This window comes from Dipodomys merriami, unplaced genomic scaffold (assembly GCF_024711535.1).
Source record: "Dipodomys merriami isolate MVZ:Mamm:240054 unplaced genomic scaffold, mDipMer1.0.p SCAF_42, whole genome shotgun sequence".
In the NCBI taxonomy this organism is placed as follows: domain Eukaryota; kingdom Metazoa; phylum Chordata; class Mammalia; order Rodentia; family Heteromyidae; genus Dipodomys; species Dipodomys merriami.
Genome location: NW_027205826.1, coordinates 2,310,891 through 2,329,488, shown reverse-complemented (window position 1 = coordinate 2,329,488; position 18,598 = coordinate 2,310,891). Strand labels below are relative to the sequence as shown.

At 43.0% G+C, this 18,598-nt stretch overlaps 1 protein-coding gene across 2 annotated transcripts in view; it reads right to left on the bottom strand.

Moving 5' to 3' along the window:
• Positions 1-2,654: 2,654 nt before the first annotated feature.
• Acox1 (acyl-CoA oxidase 1) overlaps positions 2,655-18,598 on the bottom strand; it is a 28,382-nt gene continuing 12,438 nt past the window's right edge. Inside the window, exons 3-14 of one of the 2 annotated variants that reach the window (XM_069992965.1) lie at positions 15,769-15,929; positions 13,350-13,457; positions 12,034-12,153; positions 11,141-11,256; positions 10,112-10,281; positions 9,714-9,876; positions 8,635-8,825; positions 8,090-8,269; positions 7,622-7,727; positions 7,392-7,535; positions 6,877-7,083; positions 2,655-4,700 (exon numbers count right to left, since the gene is read on the bottom strand). In XM_069992965.1, the coding sequence (XP_069849066.1) occupies positions 4,650-4,700; positions 6,877-7,083; positions 7,392-7,535; positions 7,622-7,727; positions 8,090-8,269; positions 8,635-8,825; positions 9,714-9,876; positions 10,112-10,281; positions 11,141-11,256; positions 12,034-12,153; positions 13,350-13,457; positions 15,769-15,929 (1,717 nt within the window). In that variant the 3' untranslated portion in view covers positions 2,655-4,649. The remainder of the gene's footprint in view (positions 4,701-6,876; positions 7,084-7,391; positions 7,536-7,621; positions 7,728-8,089; positions 8,270-8,634; positions 8,826-9,713; positions 9,877-10,111; positions 10,282-11,140; positions 11,257-12,033; positions 12,154-13,349; positions 13,458-15,768; positions 15,930-18,598) is intronic. The other variant, XM_069992964.1, reaches the window with a different exon arrangement.

The following is an 18,598-nucleotide window of genomic DNA, read 5'->3' as shown; positions in this document are numbered from 1 at the left end:
TCCGCCCCGCGCCCCGGACGTCAGCTTCGCGGTCTCCGGCTTTCCGTAGAAGGCGGAGCGAGGCACCCTGGGAGTTGTAGTCCTCTGACCGATCACCCACGGGCCTGGGGCGCGGAAGAGAACTACCCTTCCCAGTGCGCCCTGCGACGGCCATTTGTGAATGGCTCTGCGTGTTGCTAGGCGCCATCCACACGCCTCTTTTCCCGCACTAGTGGGACTGAGATCGACGGGGCTGGGGAGGAAAAGGTGGCGCTTCGCTCTTCCGAGCGGACCCGTGGCGGCGTCGGGGGACCCGAGATGTATGTTAATGATGGGTTGGCGAGTGAGTCCACAATCACGTTATTTATCCCTCACCAAGATTAAGAGGGAATGGGCTGGGAAGGTGGCTCAGTGGTAGAGTGCTTGCCTTGCATGCCTGAGGCCCTGGGTTCGATTCCTCAGCACCACATAAGAAAAAAAGCCAGAAGTAGCACTGTGGCTCAAGGGGTAGAGCGCTAGCCTTGAGCTGAAGAGCTGAGGGACAGCGCCCAGGCCCAGAGTTCAGGCCCCACGACCGGACCCAAAACAACAACAACAACAAAGATTAAGAGGGAAGTGACTGTAATTTGATCAAAGCTGGTGGCGGGGACAAAGCTCGACGCCACAGGCACGGGACAAACTGCAGAAAGGCACGGGCAGTTTCTTGGATTTTGTTAAGGATTACTTCATCTCAAAGGGAAGGACTATGGCTTGGCTTATTGGCCAGCTATCCAGTGCTGGAGGGCCAACGCTGTCCAACCGGGATTCACCTGCCTCCTCTTGTCAGTAGAACCAAACATGCCATAAAGTATTTACCCACTCCAAAGAAAGCAGTGGGAAATAAAGTTTTGGGTTGAAAAACTCTTAACATCATTCCTAATTTTCCTTTAAATTTAAGGTAAAACCAAACCAAAACAGCATTGTTGCAACTGCTAACAAGTAGTGTTTGTTAAAGCAAGGTCCTCTGCATGCCTTTTATCACGGACCAGAGGAATATTGAGGAATTTGTGTTGACAGCTAAAATCAAAGCCTCACCAGTATTCCAGTATTCCCCCCCTTCTCCCCCCCTCCCCCCCCCCATTCCCCCCCTGGGCCATCCTGGGTCTTGAACTTAGGGCCTAGAGACTGTCCCTGGGCTTTGTCTGCTCAAGGCTAGCAGACCTTGACGCTTAAGCCACAGTGCCACTTGTGGCTTTTCATCTGAGGAATGGAACCCAGGGCTTCATGCATGCGAGGTAAGCCCTCTACCACTAAGCCATTCCCAGCCCACCAGCAATATTTTCTAAATGTTCTAATCCCAAGACCGGAGCAGTAATTAGCTGCATCATTTCATAAATATTGGTCTCATCATAATGGATTTTCTAGCACAGTTCCTCTCCCCAGCTACTGCTTTAAGGTGACCAACCTATTGCTCCAGGCATACTCTATATGTACAAGGAGTGTGGGCTGTTACAGACCCTGTGAATCTAATTCACTTCCTTCCTAGAAGGATGGATGGTAAGAACTCAGGAAATGGGGAGGAAAAACAGTGGCAAATATCTAAGCAGAGAACTCTAGAATGATTAATTTGGAGTTGTATTTCCCTGGACAAAGGTTTGAAGGAAATTCAATTAAGATCTAACAAGTTAGCTTTAGGACTATAAAATGCTGCCAGGTATTAGGTGCATTTTCCTACAGAAAATTATGTGAGCCAGGTGTGGTGGCTCACACCAATAATCCTAGCTACTGAGAAGGCTGAGATCTGAGGATTACGGTTCAAAGCCAGCTGGGGAAGGAAAGGCTGTGAGACTCTAATCTCCAATAAACCACTCAGAAAACTGGAAGTGGTGCTGTAGCTCAAGTGGAAGAGCACTAGCCTTGAGCTGAAGAGCTAAGAGACAGTACCCAGGCCCAGAGTTCAAGCCCCATGACAAAAAAAAAAAAGTTATGTGAGCATAGTTAATTTGCAGCTAAGCGTGTTCTGAAGGTAAGCTGATACTCACCAGCTGTTCTGAAGACAAGAACAGGAAGGCCCTTCCTCTACCCCACTCTCCCCATGACTTTGGGACCAACTGTGGTTTGAGGTTACCAATGTGGAAGCTAACAGAGCACAAACTAGATAGAGTCCCAAATACATGAAGGCTTGACCTTCATCCATTATATACAGCAAACACATCTCTAATAAACCTTGAATTATCAGTTTTATATATTGTGCAGTATACTTTTTTTCTTTAAAGATTCAGGGTTACCTAACAGAAAAATATAATACTTACAACTACTACTTGTTCATATAGGTCTTCTTCCATTTTATGTTCACAGTGTCACCTAAACTGAGTAAACTTGTATTTTAAATTTCCTCATAATTTAAACTTAGTTTAATTGTGCCAGGTGCTGGTGCTCACACCTGTAATCCTACTCAGGAGGCTGAGATGAGACTGCAGTTCAAAGCCAACCTGGGCAGGAAAGTCCATGAGATGCTTATCTTCAATTGACCACTCAAAAACTAGAAGTGGTGCTGTGGTTTAAGTGGTAGAGCCCTGGCTTTGAGCAAAAGAGCTAAGGGACAGTGCCTAGCCCCAGAGTTCAAGCCCTGGGACCAGCAAAAAAAGTAAATAGCTTATTTGTGTGGTATGCTCTTTCTCAGTAGTACAAATCAGTGAGGTTTTACTATACCTTTATTCTTTGATTACACTGAAAAAAATCCAAGACAAAACATTCCAATGTTAATAAAAATAGGAACATCAAATGTTGGATTTAGTTTTAAAATAAAACGAGGTGCTAGATCAAGGACAGCTCTATAGTGTGTACAACCTGCTAAGATAGATCCTAGACCTAAGCAGCTGGGTTAGTTAGGTGTATCAGTTCAGAAAACATCAGATGCTGTCCACAAATAGGCATCTGTGAGAACAGTATTTGAACACTGACTTTGAGATGATTATACATAGAAAAGGTCAACATGGTCATTTAACTACCATCAACACACACCAAAATGAGTGACACCATGCTAATCTTCAGTCCTATCCCAAGTCTCAGTTCTCCCAGGAGAAAGATGAAGGCCAACAAACACGATTTCTGCCATAACCTCAAGTATCACATTACCAGCTCCTCTAGAACAGAGTTTATGTCAGGACCCAGGTCAGAAAATTGTTTCTATTGAATTGTATTCTCAGAACTGATAATAGGACTGGTTTCATGAGGCAGTTATCACACATGATCATTAACAAGTTAAAAAAAACCCAAGTAGTGTTTTACATTGATTTTCAGAAAAACCATTCATCAAAAGGTAGATAGTGGCTGGGTGTTGTATCACACATCTCGGAAGGATGTTAAGAGTTCCAGTCTAGCCGGACTACATAGTAATAAGTCCCTATGTCAAAAACCAAAAACCTTTAAACATAGAAGGATTATATAAATTAGATTTCAATTGACAGACAATTTAGCATAAAAGCTCCTAGAAACAAAGCCAGAAGCTCATTAACAAGGTATTTCCAATCATTTAGTCATACTTTTAATGTTTACATTTTTCTGATCCAAAAATCAGAACACATGGTTTCCATGGAAGGATTTTTTTTTCTGAATCACTTCTGGGTGTAAGATGTTTTCATTTTTTAAAAAGTAATTTTATTATTTATTATTAAGGTGTTGTACAGAGTGGTTACCATTTCATAAGTCAGGTAATGTTTTCACTTTTTTAAATGCCAAACACCATGTAACCATTATTTTAATGGTTATGCCAAGATGACTGAATATTGAAAATCTGGATTGTCTCAGGAAATTTAGTAAGGTCACCAAAATTACTTAAGTATCACAGCTGAGGGCTTTTCCCTATACTTATTCTACTAAGATGGAATAATTCATTTTCCTTCTTTATTAGTGGGGGGGGGGGGGAAGAGAGGAAGGAGATCAAATACCACTGATGGAAGGCCCAGCAAAGGTCAAAAGCTAGATTTTGAGCCAACTGTTCTGAACTGTGCAAGAAGCTGGGGACAAAAAGTGTACAGGGCTCCTATAGAAACAATAGAACTCCCGAAGGGAATACCTTCAGGAGCTATGGGTCCTGCAGTGTGTGGAGATCTTGTTGGAAAATGTTAGTATGACAGCAGCAATGCTTCTGCAGAGAAGGGAAGCAGGCAGAAAACACACCCTTGGGTTAAGGTTTCCAGTTACTTTCTTTCCCCTAATTTTCTTCAGTGTTGCCTTTAACCAGGCCCCATGGTTGGAATGGTAAGTCATTTGATAGGGAAGTTCTACTGCACATAAAATACCTTTGTTTAAAAACACCTACAGAACCAGCGATTAGCAATCAAAATGTGAAAATAATTAGTATTTAGTAGTTAAAATCCTACTAATGATAAAAATCATGGCCTACCAGTAGGCACTACTAGCAGCATTACAAGTGGAAGCTATCATGCTGCGTATCTTAAACTTTCTGAGTGCTTAGCAAGTCTCTTTCAGTGTTAATTGCACTTAAACACATGATTTTTTAAAATTTAATCTCTGAAATCTGTTTATCTTAAAAATTTATATAAAGAAGATAGGGGTCAAGTCACTACTTGTTCTACAGTTCTATGAATTTGATAAAGATTCCACGTAGATCTGTGCATCAGGTAGGAGGAAGCTGCATACAGATGCTTTCTGTAGCACAATGAGCTTCAAAGTTTGGACTGCAGTGGCTTCAGGTGCTTGTGGTAAGATTCGTGGACCTAGAGGGAAAGGTAAGAGAGGAAACATTGGTAAACAGCTTGCCATGTGTAAGAACATATTAATTTTTTGTGTGTCAGCACTGGAGCTTGAACTCAGGGTTTTTTTTTTTTTTTTTTTTTTGTCGGTCGTGGGGCTTGAACTCTGGGCCTGAGCGCTGTCCCTCAGCTCTTCAGCTCAAGGCGAGCGCTCTACCACTTGAGCTACAGCGCCACTTCCGGCTTTCTGGTGGTTTATTGGAGATAGGAGTCTCACGGTCTTTCCTGCCCGGGCTGGCTTTGAACCGCGATCCTCAGATCTCAGCCTCCTGAGTAGCTAGGATTACAGGCGTGAGCCACCAGCGCCCGGCTGAACTCAGGGTTTTGAACTCTTCTTCAGGTTTTTTTGCCCATGGCTGGCGTTCTACCAGTCACACCACATCTTTTATGCTTGCTTAACTGGACTTAAGAGTCTTGAGGACTGCCCTGGCTGGTTTTTAATCTCAATCCTTAGATCTAAACTTTTTGATAGCGAGGATAATAGGAGTGAGCCACCGGTGCTGGACTAAAATGACATACTTTTTTTTTTTTTTTTTTGGGTCAGTCATGGGGCTTGAACTCAGGGCCTGGGCACTGTCCTTGAGCTCCTTTTTGCTCAAGGCTAGCTCTCTATCACCACACCACAGGATCATTTGCAGTTTTCCGGTGGTTAATTGGAGATAAGAGTCTCACAGACTTTCCTGCCTGGGCTGTCTATGAACCATGATTCTCAGATCTCAGCCTCCTGAGAAGCTAGGATTACAGGTGTGATCCACCAGTGTGCAGAGGGTAAGTTAAATTTCTTTTGCCAGTCACAGGACTTAAACTCAAGACCTGGGCATACCACCATGCTTGGCTCCCCAAGAATTGTTGTAAAAACACAGAATGAAAAACAAAAACAAAAAACAAACCTGAGTTCAAATCTAAATATCAATGGGATATTTTATGATAGTTAATTTATATTGTGCTTGTTTTTAAAGTCTGTATATTTTAGAGTTATGTATTACAATATGTATGGCTTGGGTTTGTTTTTTTTTTTAAAGACAATCCCCAGGAAGTGGGACATAGAGGAGGTGGCAATGGAGGATTCTCATCAAACATGCTGCAATGATTTTAAAGCTAGACAAAGGGTACATGGAAGCACACTGAGGTATTTTGATTTTTGCATGTTTGAAAATGTTTAATTAGGGGGGCTGGGAAGGTGGCTCAGTGGTAGAGCTCTTGGCTTGCATGCATGAGGCCCTGGGTTCCATTCCCCAGCACCACATAAGCAAAAAGAAAAAAGCCGGAAGTGGCGCTGTGGCTCAAGTGGTAGAGCGCTAGCCTTGAGCTGAGAAGCTGAGGGACAGCGCCCAGGCCCAGAGTTCAGGCCCCACAACTGGACCCAAAAAAAACCCCAAAAAACAAAAATATTCAATTAGGAATATTTAAGAAAAAATTCAAGCCCTAGCTAGGTCCTGGTAGCTCACACCTATAATCCTAGCCACTCAGGTGGCTGAGATCTGAGGATTGCGGGGTTCAAAGCCAGCCCGGGTAGAAAAGTCCCAGTGAAATTCTTTTTTTTTTTTCCGAGGGTCCAGTCATGGGGCCTGAACTCTGGGCCTGGGCGCTGTCCCTCAGCTCTTCAGCTCAAGGCTAGCACTCTACCACTTGAGCCATAGCACCACTTCCGGCTTTTTTCTTTTTGCTTATGTGGTGCTGAGGAATCAAACCCAGGGCCTCATGCATGCAAGCCAAGAGCTCTACCACTGAGCCACCTTCCCAGCCCCCCAGTGAAATTCTTATCTCCAATAAACCACTAGAAAACTGGCAGTGGTGCTGTGACTCAAGTGGAAGAGTGCTAGGCCTTGAGCTGAAGAGCTGAGGGACAGCACCCAAACCCAGAGTTCAAGCCCTACTTATTGCTGGAACAATCCAGTTCTCTTTGAACTTCTTGAGTGGATAAAGACACTGTCATAAGTGGCCACAGGGCTTTCAGTGAAGAACTGCTTTCCTGAGGCCTTTCCCGCCTCATATTTCAGTGAAGAGCTTCATGGACTGGGAGGACAGCTAGCTATATGTCAGAGCAGTTGCTTAACATGTACAAGGCCCCAGGTTCCATCCCCAGTACCACAAAAAGTGAAGAACTCACAAAGTAGCAAGACATTTTTTTTTTTTTTACCTCTGTTTTGTTCAGGGGGGATCGCTTGGCCCACTCAAACAAATTATCATATACATTCCCATCATAGCGGCCGAGAATAGAGCCAAGGGTCATATCCTTAAAATCAAAGGCATCAACCAAAGCAACAGCATTGGGGCGGATTTCAGTGAGTAACTCCATTATACGCTGGTTTACTTGTTCAATCTGAGACACTGTTATAATATTCCCCTAGAAAAAACCCAAATAAATAAATTAATAAAATACAGAGATACATTTCTACACATAAAACTATAAAAGAAATAAAAATTATTTTTCTTAAAAAAAAAACAACAAAATAAGGGGTTGGGGGGATGGGAAGGGATGGGAAGGGGAAACAAAGGAGGCTACAATGCTTGATAAGAAATGTACTCATTATCTTGCCTATGTAATTGTAACCCCTCTGTACAGTATTTTCACAATAAAATAAATAAAAGAAAATCTGAAAAAAGAAAAAAAAAGAAAAAGAAAAAAAAAATAACTTTCTAGAGAATACTGACCTGAAGGAAATCTCCTGACTTCTGACTGATTCCATACAGAGAATACAAGAGACATAAGTTCTTTAAGACAAGTTTGATGGATTTTTCTTGAATGTTGAGTAGAGTTTCTGCAAAGATCTTAACTACCACATAGTGGCAATGCGCCTAGATAGAAAGCAAACAATGAATGCAGTGTGAGACCCACTACAATAGGAGAAGACAGGCAGGAAGAGGAGAGAACCACCATTCACCTCACTTGCTCGAACAAGGTCAACGGAAGTTAGGTTCCATGCCACCTCCTTGTTTTTCCTGTGACTCTGTGCAGTCTGAAGGTTTTTAGCAGCCATTTCTACTAGTCTGTTAAGAAATCAAGGAAAAGTGAGTGAGCTAAGGAAAATGACCCACAGAAGCTGGGCACAGTGGCTCCTGCCTGTAATCCTCTCTAGTTAGAAGGCTGACATCTATGGATCACAGTTATCTCCAGTGAACCACTAGAAAACAGAAAGTGGTGCTCTGGCAAAGTGGTAGAGCACTAGCCTTGAATGAAAAAGCTCGGGGACAGCGTACAGGAGTTCAAGCCCCACAACCAGCAAAATAAAAGAAAAAGGAAAAGGACCTACCAGCAAAATAAAAGAAAAAGGAAAATGACCTAAAGTTCCCAAGCCTACTCTCATCTACCAGGCCCCAAACTCAGAGGCTTCGGGGCTGGGTGAACTTACCTGGATGCACGGAGCTTATAAGCCTCAGTCAGGCTTTCAGGACTGTTGATGTCTATCACAGTCGGCCAGGCTGCCACCTGCTGTGGCTGGATGCGCTGGCTGGGTAGGTCATTCAAGTAGGACACTGTGCCACAAACCAACTTCCCTGAGATCACTTGATTATAGCTTTTCATTAAGAACCTAAAAATCACCAGAACACATGCTTTTAGTAGTAATTCTAATCCTAAAATGACTTCACAGTAAAATTCTATTCCTAAATGGTTTCATGTCATGTGACAGGTGTTTCATACTTACCAGACTGACCTAGAAGATCAAAACACTGAGTCAGAGGGGATTAGGCTGTACCTAACTATGGTACACTGGATGCACATATGACCATGTCAAAGTATCAACCTCCTTGTATGACTGATGCTAATAAAAATGCAAAACCCAATGAACTTGGGTTAGGAAATCTAGCAAATCTATGCCTCACATGTGATAAGAGAAACCACAGGGCAAGAGCAATCAGTGAAAACTGGTGGAGCTATTATGGATTTTGTTCTCACCTGGCCATCTGTAGTAGCATGACTGTGTTTTCTCCCTCGAAGGTACAGGCTGGGGTGAAAGTGACATAAATATTGGGAATACCACTGCAATGAGAATAGCCATGCCCACCACAAGCCATCCGACACTCTTCGATACCAGCATTTGCTCTCCAGGTGGTGAAGGCCTTAAGCCCAGCAGTGAGGGCATGAAGCTGAGGGGACAAGCACAGGCTGTGAGAACACCAATGGTGCTGAGAAGCCCTATACCATGAGAAAACAGGGACCCTCTTCTACCAAGCAAAACTAGCCAATGCACATGTCAACTGGAGAAGCAGGCTCCAACTGGTTGTGAGTTTCCAGTCTTTTCTAAACTGTTCTACTGGCATCACAATTCCTTTGGCTGACAAATGATCAACATGGTTCGATGCTTAGGATACTTAAAATACTGAAAAACCCACATTAATTGAAAGTTGTATCTTCACATTTGTTCCACTTTCTTTTTTTTCTTTCTTTTTTGTGCCAGGAATGGGGCCTGAGCTTGGGGCCTAGCATTCTTACTTGGCTTTTTCACTCAAGGTTGGTGCTTTGCCATTTAGCCACAGCTCTATTTTTTTTTTTTTTTTTTTTGGGTCCGGTTGTGGGGCCTGAACTCTGGGCCTGGGCGCTGTCCCTCAGCTCTTCAGCTCAAGGCTAGTGCTCTACCACTTGAGCCACAGCGCCACTTCCGGCTTTTTTCTTTTTGCTTATGTGGTGCTTAGGAATCGAACCCAGGGCCTCATGCATGCAAGGCAAGCGCTCTACCACTGAGCCATCTTCCCAGCCCCCCACAGCTCTAATTGTGGCTTTTTTCCCAGTTAATTGGAGGTAAGAATCTTACAGACTTTTCTGCTTGGGCTGACTCTGAATGGAGATCCTCAGATCTCGGGCTCCTGAATAGCTAGGATTACAGGCGTGAGCCACCAGCCCCTGGGCTTTGTTGTAGTTTCTAAGATCACATAGTTCATTTCAGGAAATCTTTATGTGCAGGCTCTTCTGGATACTTCCAACAGGCAAAGGCAAAACATAAAGACCCACAAAGTGAATGGAGACCAAACACATACCTCAGGCAGCTCAGTCAGGTCTCCTTGGTCAATGCCCTCATTAACTCGATAGTAGGTGTCTTTCATGAATCTGCCTACAAACTGGAAAGCATAGGCAGTGGCCAGAAGTGGAAATAGTTTATATTGCTGTGTTTGAAAATCCAAAATCTGTGGTTCTGGATCCCTAAATTACATAGGAAAAAGAAAAATGAATATGGAACTTGCTGTGTGTCCAGTTCTAGTCTAAGCATTGTGCTGGATTATTTACTTAATCTTTTATAAAGACCCTATAAAAAGCTACTATTATCATCTTTATTTTACAAATGAGAAAAATGAGGGGCTAAGCCCTAGTACACTGGGCTAAGCCAATGCAGGTATCCACGTTGAGAATTCTGAGACCACTCAGAGTACACCCTTACCCTGACTTGATTTCAGACTGGTGCCTCACAGCGCTGTATCGAATGGCAATGGTGCATGCCTTGGACAGAGACTGAGCTGCTGCTCCCACAAGGTAGGACCTGACGAACACCATGGTCCCGTAGGTCAGTTTATTACTGACAGGCTTTACGTATGTGCCATCAGGCTGCACCTGGAAGAACATGGGTGGGTTGATGCTTCTCTCTGTGAGCCCAAGGGGCAGTTTAGTGGATCTCCACACGGGTATCCCTGATGTACCAGCACATCCAGGATTTTGTCTGAGATACTAAATCCCACTCTCCACTCTGCCCCAATGAATCTCAAACTCTCAGAGCAAGGCCTGACAATGAGTTTTTACCCTCCAGGTGATTCTATAAGGCACATAAAAGCTTGAGAGCCATGGATTTAGCAAGCTAGGTATGCTCTGCACCCCTGCCAACTACTTTTGATTTCAATGTCCCACCATAAACATCAGAATTAAAATGTGTCACCTTTTGCAGCAGACTCTTATGGCCCCTACATGGGATACCCTGCTCCTGTCTCCTTCCCTTTTTTTTTTTTTTTGGTCAGTCGTGGGGCCTGAATTCTGGGCCTGGGCACTGTCCCTCAGCTCTATCATTAGTGCTAGTGCTAGTGCTTGTGCTCTAGACTAGTGCTCTATTACTTGAGCCTCAGCCCCACTTCCGGCTTTCTCTGCTTATGTGGTGCCTCATGTATACAAGGCAAGCACTCTACCACTGAGCCACCTTCACAGCCCCCTTCACTTTTTTTTTTTTTTTTTTTAGTCATGGGGCTTGAACTCTGAACCTGGGCTCTGTCCCTCAGCTCTTCAGCTCAAGGCCAGTGCTCTACCACTTGCACCACAGTGCCACTTCCAGTTTTCTGGTGGTTAATTGGAGATCAGAGTCTCACAGACTTTCCTGCCTGGGCTGGCTTTGAACCATGATCCTCAGATCTCAGCCTCCTAAGTAGCTAGGATTACAGGCTTGAACCACTGGCGTCCCGTTCTGTCTCCTTCCTATCTAACATACCTGTGCATACTTCATTAGCATGTTCTCTCTGGGAATACGATAGTTGTCCATCTTCAGGTAGCCATTATCCATCTCTTCATAACCAAATTTGGGGCCAATGTCTCCAACAGAAATACCTACCACAGAAAACAGGAAACACATTTTTTGGGGGGAGTAGTAGTAGTACTAAAGATTGAACACAGGGCCCCACAGACATGCTAGGCAAAAGCCCGACCACTGAGCTATACCCCCAGCTCTTTTGTAGTATTTTATTTTTTATTTTGGTGGTCGTGGGCCTGAACTCTGGGCCTGGGCGCTGTCCCTCAGCTCTTCAGTTCAAGGCTAGCTCTCTACCACTTGATCACAGTGCCACTTCCAGCTTTGCTGCTTATGTGGTGCTGAGGAATCGAACCCAGGGCCTCATGCATTCAAGGCAAACACTCTAACACTGAGCCATCTTCCCAGCCCTCGTAGTATTTTATTTTGAGACTAGGTCTAAATTGCTCAAGCTGGGCTGGGAAGGTGGCTCAGTGGTAGAGCGCTTGCCTTGCATGCTCAAGGCCCTGGGTTCGATTCCTCAGCACCACATAAGCAAAAAGAAAAAAGCCGGAAGTGGCGCTGTGGCTCAAGTGGTAGAGTGCTAGCCTTGAGCTGAAGAGCTGAGGGACAATGCCCAGGCCCAGAGTTCAGGCCCATGACCGGACCCATAAATAAATAAATAAATAAATAAATTGCTCAAGCTGATGATTTGAACTTGTAATCCTCATGCCTCAGTAGCTCTCACTACAGTCATGTCTGGGTGATGTGAGACATTTATGCTCTTCAATCTCTTTCTTTAGTTGTATCTTACATTTTTTTGTAGAGAAAAGCACTTGTTTTAACTTTTACTTCAATATCAAATAAACAGTCCTTACCTGGCAATGGCTTGTGGGTCCCCATTTCACGAATAGGTACAATGAAGGCATGCAATCCATAGCACTTCCCCTGAGTGTAGAGCTGGGCGAGAACTACGGCATGATTGGAAGTCTTCCCAACTGCAACATCAGACAGACAAGACAGAAGTGAGATACTGCTATATTTTTAAAGATCCACACAAAATGGATCTTTAAAATGGAAATCCATGCAAAATAAGAATCCCAAGTCAAGAGCACAGAATGAAGAAAAGACACCAAATAAACATGTCAAAGCTATTTATAGTAAAAATTGGAAGACAACTCAAATTTTTGGCAAGGCAGCAATGACAAATAGAGGGCTAAGGCTGGAGCTCTATTGTAGAGCAACTTCCTAGCAATTGCTGGGTTCCTGTACTATGGAAAACATGATAGGGAATATTATTTTTTTATTTTATTTTATTTTTAGAATGATATTAATATTTTAAATATTATCATCTTAAAACTACAGTACTATTCAGGGATGTTTAGATGAAAAACTAAAAAAGGCCTGTAAAATACTCATCATTTCTATTTTTTTTTTTTTCCGTGTCGGTAGTGGGGCTTGAACTCTGGGCTTGGGGGCTGTCCCTGTGCTCTTCAGCTCAAGGCGATTGCTCTACCGCTTGAGCCACAGCACCACTTCCGGTTTTCTAGTGGTTTATTGGAGATAAGAGTCTCATGGATGGCCTGGGAAGGTGGCTCAGTGGTAGAGCGCTTACCTTGCATGCCTGAAACCCTGGGTTCGATTTCTCAGCACCACATAAACAAAAAGAAAAAAGCCAGAAGTGGTGCTGTGGCTCAAATGGTAGAGCACTAGCCTTGAGCTGAAGAGCTGAGGGACAGCATCCAGGCCCAGAGTTCAGGCCCCATGACCAGACCCAAAAAAAAAAAAAAAAGTCTCATGGAGGACTGGGAAGGTGTCTCAGTGGTAGAGCGCTTGCCTTGCATGCATGAGGCCCTGGGTTCGATTCTTCAGCACAACATAAGCAGGAAAAAAAAAAGAGTCTTATGAACTTCCTGCCCGGGCTGGCTTTGAACCGTATCCTCAGATCTTAGCTTCCAGAGTAGCTAGGATTACAGGCATGAGCCACCAGCGCCCGGAAATAATCCTCATTTCTGTTGTACATAAAACAGAAATCTATGTAACATGTACAAGAGGAGATGAAATAGCTTAATGTAGTTTAAGATTTACCCTCTGTTTTCTGTATTTCAAACACTATTCTCATATAAACTCTAAATTCTAAATATAATCTCATACTCTACAAAATATTCAACAAATGTTCAAAGAATTCACTTACGCCCACCAGGCCACCATTTAATGGATGTAACTGTAGGACTGTTGAGAATGAACTCTTGGGTTTTGGGGTCATACGTGGCAGTGGTTTCTAAGCCTCGGAGATGAGTTCCTGAAGGAAGAAATTATATTCAATTCAGATAAAGCATGGGGGAAATAATCACTGCAGGATAAGATCTTTTTGCCTAGTCCTTTAAGCTCTAGAATTTCAGAGGAAAACAAGATCTGAAAGCAAGAGTCTCCCACATTGCGTCTATAATGATCCAGTGCATCTGTAACAGTTACTCTGATGAATGAAAATGTACAGGCAGTTTGGATTTAAAAAACAACAACAACAACAAAAAACCCAAAAACCAAACAGTAACAATGTACGGATCTAACAAGAGAAGTTCACTGCCACCATTTTACCCCATCTCTAGGGTTCTTTGTTTTTTTTTTTGGTTGTGGGTCTTGAACTCCAGGCCTGGGTGCTGTCCCTGTGCTCTTCAGCTCAAGGTCAGTGCTCTACCACTTGAGCCACAATGCCACTTTGGTTTCCAGGTGGTTTATTGGAGATAAGAATTTCGTACTCTCCAGCCCGGGCTGGCTTTGAACAGCGATTCTCTTATCACACCTCTGGAGTATCTAGGATTACAGGCATGAGCCACCAGAGCCCAGCTTTTTGTTGTTGTTGTTGTTGCAAGATCAGGACTAGAATTCCATACCTGATACTCTGCTCATTGGCTGGCATTATACCAACTGAGCCATGAGTCCAACCCCCCATCTCTAAGTTTCAAGTGTGCCAATTTCCGCAACTCAGCACCTTGGAATGTGCTGATAGACTTCAGCTAATGTTTTTGTAAGCTGTGAACTTTATCAGAGTGAATGCTAGAATGTTAAAGGTTTATTTGTTAGAAAAAGTGAATTTTAAAAATTCTTCTAAGGGCCAAACAGTAAAGCTTGCATTCACCCTGTAAATTTTTTTGTCGGTCATAGGACTTAACTCAGGACCTGGGTGCTGTGCCTGAGCTTTTCTGCTCAAGGCTAGTGCTTTGCCACTTTGAGCCACAGCTCCATTTCCAATTTTCTGGTGGTTAATTGGAGACAAGAGTCTTGCAGACTTTCCCGCCCAGGCTGGCTTTGAGCCGTGCTCCTCAGATCTCAGCCTCCTGAGTAGCTAGGATTACAGGTATGAGCCACTGATGCATAGATACCCTACAGAGTTCTAATGCCAGGCCTTAACTTAATCCTAGTGTTCCCGAATGTGATAAAGAAGAGTTCCCAGTTTTGTGTGTTTACCAGAGATAAATAATACACCAGGACATCTGCCAAAATTCCTTGAAGAGTTATAAAAAACAAAACAAAACAACAACAAAAACATGTCTTGGTGGCATTTTCTCTAATAATACTTGTACTGAGGACCTTTTTTTTTTTTTTTTTACATCAAACTAGACCTCACTGAACACTTGGAAATATTTAGAAACTTCTAAGTTGAGTAACAGAAATGGCCAGTTTACATGTGATCTGAATGGGGGTCAAGAAAGTAGAGACTTCGGAAATTCCTTTACCAAAGATGATTTTACAGAAAAAAAAGGCACCTTAAACATAACAAAGACAAAATGTTTTCAATTGTGTAACTGAGCTGAATAGTGTTCCATTTGGAGTTTTAAAAAGTTCCCATAAAATACTAGTCAGCCCTGAGTAAGAAGAGCCCAGAGTGGAAAGAAGTTGGCAGAAGTAAACGAATGGCAGAGAAGTCAGCAGCGATGATGAGAGGAATGGTTGGCACCCTCATTCCAATCTAGGTACGTGAAGAATGGCAGGTGGGGGTGGTGAGAAAAAAGAAAGATGTTTCACATAGAATTTGAAGCAAATGCCTAGGAATACAATTTTTCTTAATTTCTAACCTCTGGCCAAGCTACCTTCAGAACTTTTTTTTGCATTTATTGAATCAAGGAACAAATAATTTCTAAGCACAAAAGGCTGCATGTTCTGATTATAAAAAGCTATTCATTCCCCTTATGCAAGTCAAAAAGCACCCAAACCTTTACTGTGTATTTCTTCTGAGATTTGTAAAGGTTGCATTAGGGTATCAGTAAGTATTTAAAGATTAATGAATATAATGGATCAGATCAGGTTCTAGGTACACAGGTTCTACACTACTTGAATGAACTTGAAGAAAAGTCATGTGGTAAGGAAAGCCTGACTTTCTTACTGATCTCCTGAAGAGGATACATGAAAAAATAATCAGTAAATCACTAGAATAATATAATGTTTAATTTTCACTAACCAAAAACCAATGTCCATGTACAAAGCTGGCATGCTGTAGGAGAATCTCATCTAAAAAGACTACCATATATTGACACACTAGCATCTGGCAGGCACGCCCTATGTGTAGCTGGTGAGGTCTGCCCCACCCAGAAGGTAGACAGAATGCACTGTACCATGACCCATCTCTGTCTGGGCATAAGTGCCAGTGATCTCCAAATTCCAGGCTGGCATGAAGAAGCGCTCCTGCTGCTCTGCGGTGGCCTGGTGAAGCAAGGTGGGCAGGAACATGCCCAAGTGAAGATCCAAAGGTTCGGGCCGCCCTCGGTGCACAAAGCTTCGAAGAATTACCAAGGACGGACATTTGAGAGAAGCATCATCAGGTGTGAGAGAATCAACAATTTACACACAGAGCAAGGGAAGGAGAAAAAAAAAAATCTTCGGTGAGTACGGATTAGTTAAGTGCACTTCATTACGGATGGGAGCACTGACCCTTTCTGTATTGCTTTATGATTCTCAGCAATTTTCATTGCTTGTAGCAGGATCCATTCAGAGATCACAGCCCATATAGCACAATACCGTGTGTATGAGGCAGAGATTCTGACCTGACAATTGATGGAAATGAAACATTTGGAAAGATTACATGGAAAAGAGAATTAAGGTGGCACAAGTGCTTACTGGAATGGGAAGGAGACAGAATGCAATATAATCTCCTAGAGTAAGGTTCTGTTCCAGATGCAACTTAATTAATGCTTCTAGGCAGGGATATTTTGTCCATAGAATATCTAGCATCAGATCCAGATTCATCATGTCAAATATTCAGTCATGCCCTACTGAAACAAATACAAAAATCGACAGTGCTCTTCATCTCAATAATTTCAGAAATTAAAAAGCATGCAATTTCTAGTGAAAATCATAACAATTACAAATACAGATTTGTGTATAATAACTTTGTCATTACAATTATGTACTAAATATCACAAATGTAAACACCTTGTTTCAGCCTTAAATCCATTTTCTGGTTCATTATTGTCCATTAAAAGTTTACAAGCATTGTCTGGATATAGTGGTGCATACTTGTAATCCCAGCACTTAGGAAGATAGAAAATTTGAGACCAGCTTGACACATATAGTGGGTATGAGGCTACTCTGGGTTACATACAAAGACACTTCTTTAAAAAGACAAAAGCTGAGTACCAGTGGTTCACGCCTGTAATCCTAGCTACTCAGGAGGCTAAGATCAAAGGATCATGGTATGAAGCAAGGCTGGGCAGAAAAGTCTATAAAAGTCTGTATCTAATTAAGTGGCAAAAACGCTGATGTAGGGATATGGCTTAAGTGTTAGACACCAGCCATGAGCAAGAGAGCCTGATGCCGACCGAGTTCAAGCCACAATATAAAGAAATGTCATCATCTACTTGTCTTCTGGGTGAGGAAATTATTGCATAAGTACAAAATAGGATATACCAAAAACCTAAAGCTATCCTTGGAAGGATGACAAGTGGAAATTCCACAAGATGTTATCACTTGTAGAAACTGGGTAAAAGATTTATAAATTCTCTTGGTACTATTGGTACTGTTTTTGAAACTTCCTATGAATTTACAATCACTTCAAAATTAAAAAGAAAAAAATTTCCCATAAAAACACAGCATGAGGGCTGGGAAGGTGGCTCAGTGGTAGAACACTTGCCTTGCATGCCTGAAGCCCTGGGTTCGATTCCTCAGCACCACATAAGCAAAAAGAAAAAAGCCAGAAGTGGCGTTGTGGCTCAAGTGGTAGAGCGCTTGCCTTGAGCTGAAGAGCTGAGGGACAGCGCCCAGGCCCAGAGTTCAGGCCCCACGACCGGACCTCCCCCCCAAAAAAACACACACACAAAAAAACACAGCATGAAGCTGGTCACTGGTGGCTTAGGCCTGTAATCCTAGCTACTTAGGAGGCTGAGATCTGAGGATAACGGTTCAAAGCCAGCGGTTCAAAGGAAAATCCATGAGACTCTCACCTCCAAATAACCACCAGAAAACTGGAAGTGGTGTTGTGGTTCAAGTGGTAGAGTGCTTGCCTTGAGCTGAAGAGCTCAGGGACAGCACCCAGGCTGAGTTCAAGCCCCAGGACCAACAGAAAACACACACAGACACACACACACAGACACACAGACACACACACACACAAGCCCCAGGACCAACAGAAAACACACACAGACAGACAGACACACACACACACACACACACAGCATGAGATGAGAACTGTCTTTTTCACTCACCAACAGGAATGCCAACCATCTTTTAATACTAAACCTTAGGTTCCATCCCAATCAAATAATAAAAAGTTATGATTCTCAGCATAATTTTTTTTAAAAAAAGAAAAAATAAGGGAGGTAGAGGCAGAAGGATTGAGGTTTCAAGGCCAGTTTTGACAATTATTAAGGTCTTCTTTTCAAAAATAGAATAAAAAACTAAAGGGTATGTGTTGGAAAGGTGGCTCAGTGTTAGAGTGCTTGCCTTGCATGCATGAGGCCCTGGGTTCGATTCCTCAGTACCACATAAACAGAAAAAGCCAGAAGTGGTGCTGTGGCTCAAGTGGTAGTGCGCTAGCCTTGAGCTGAAGAGCTGAAGGACAGCATCCAGGCCCAGAGTTCAGGACCCACCACGGGCAAAAAAAACAAACAACAAAAAAAAAACTAAAGGGGGGCTGGGAAGGTGGCTCAGTGGTAGAGCACTTGCCTTGCATGCCTGAGTCCCTGAGTTCGATTCCCCAGCACCACATAAGCAAAAAGAAAAAGCCGGAAGTGGCGCTGTGGCTCAAGTGGTAGAGCGCTAGCCTTGAGCTGAAGAGCTGAGGGACAGCGCCCAGGCCCAGAGTTCAGGCCCCACGACAGGACCGGACCCCCCCCAAAATATATATGTATATAAATATAAATAAATTTTATATATACATATATATATACTTTTATATATATATACTTAACAGAGTAGTAGGTCAAACTACTACCATCACAAATGTTATAA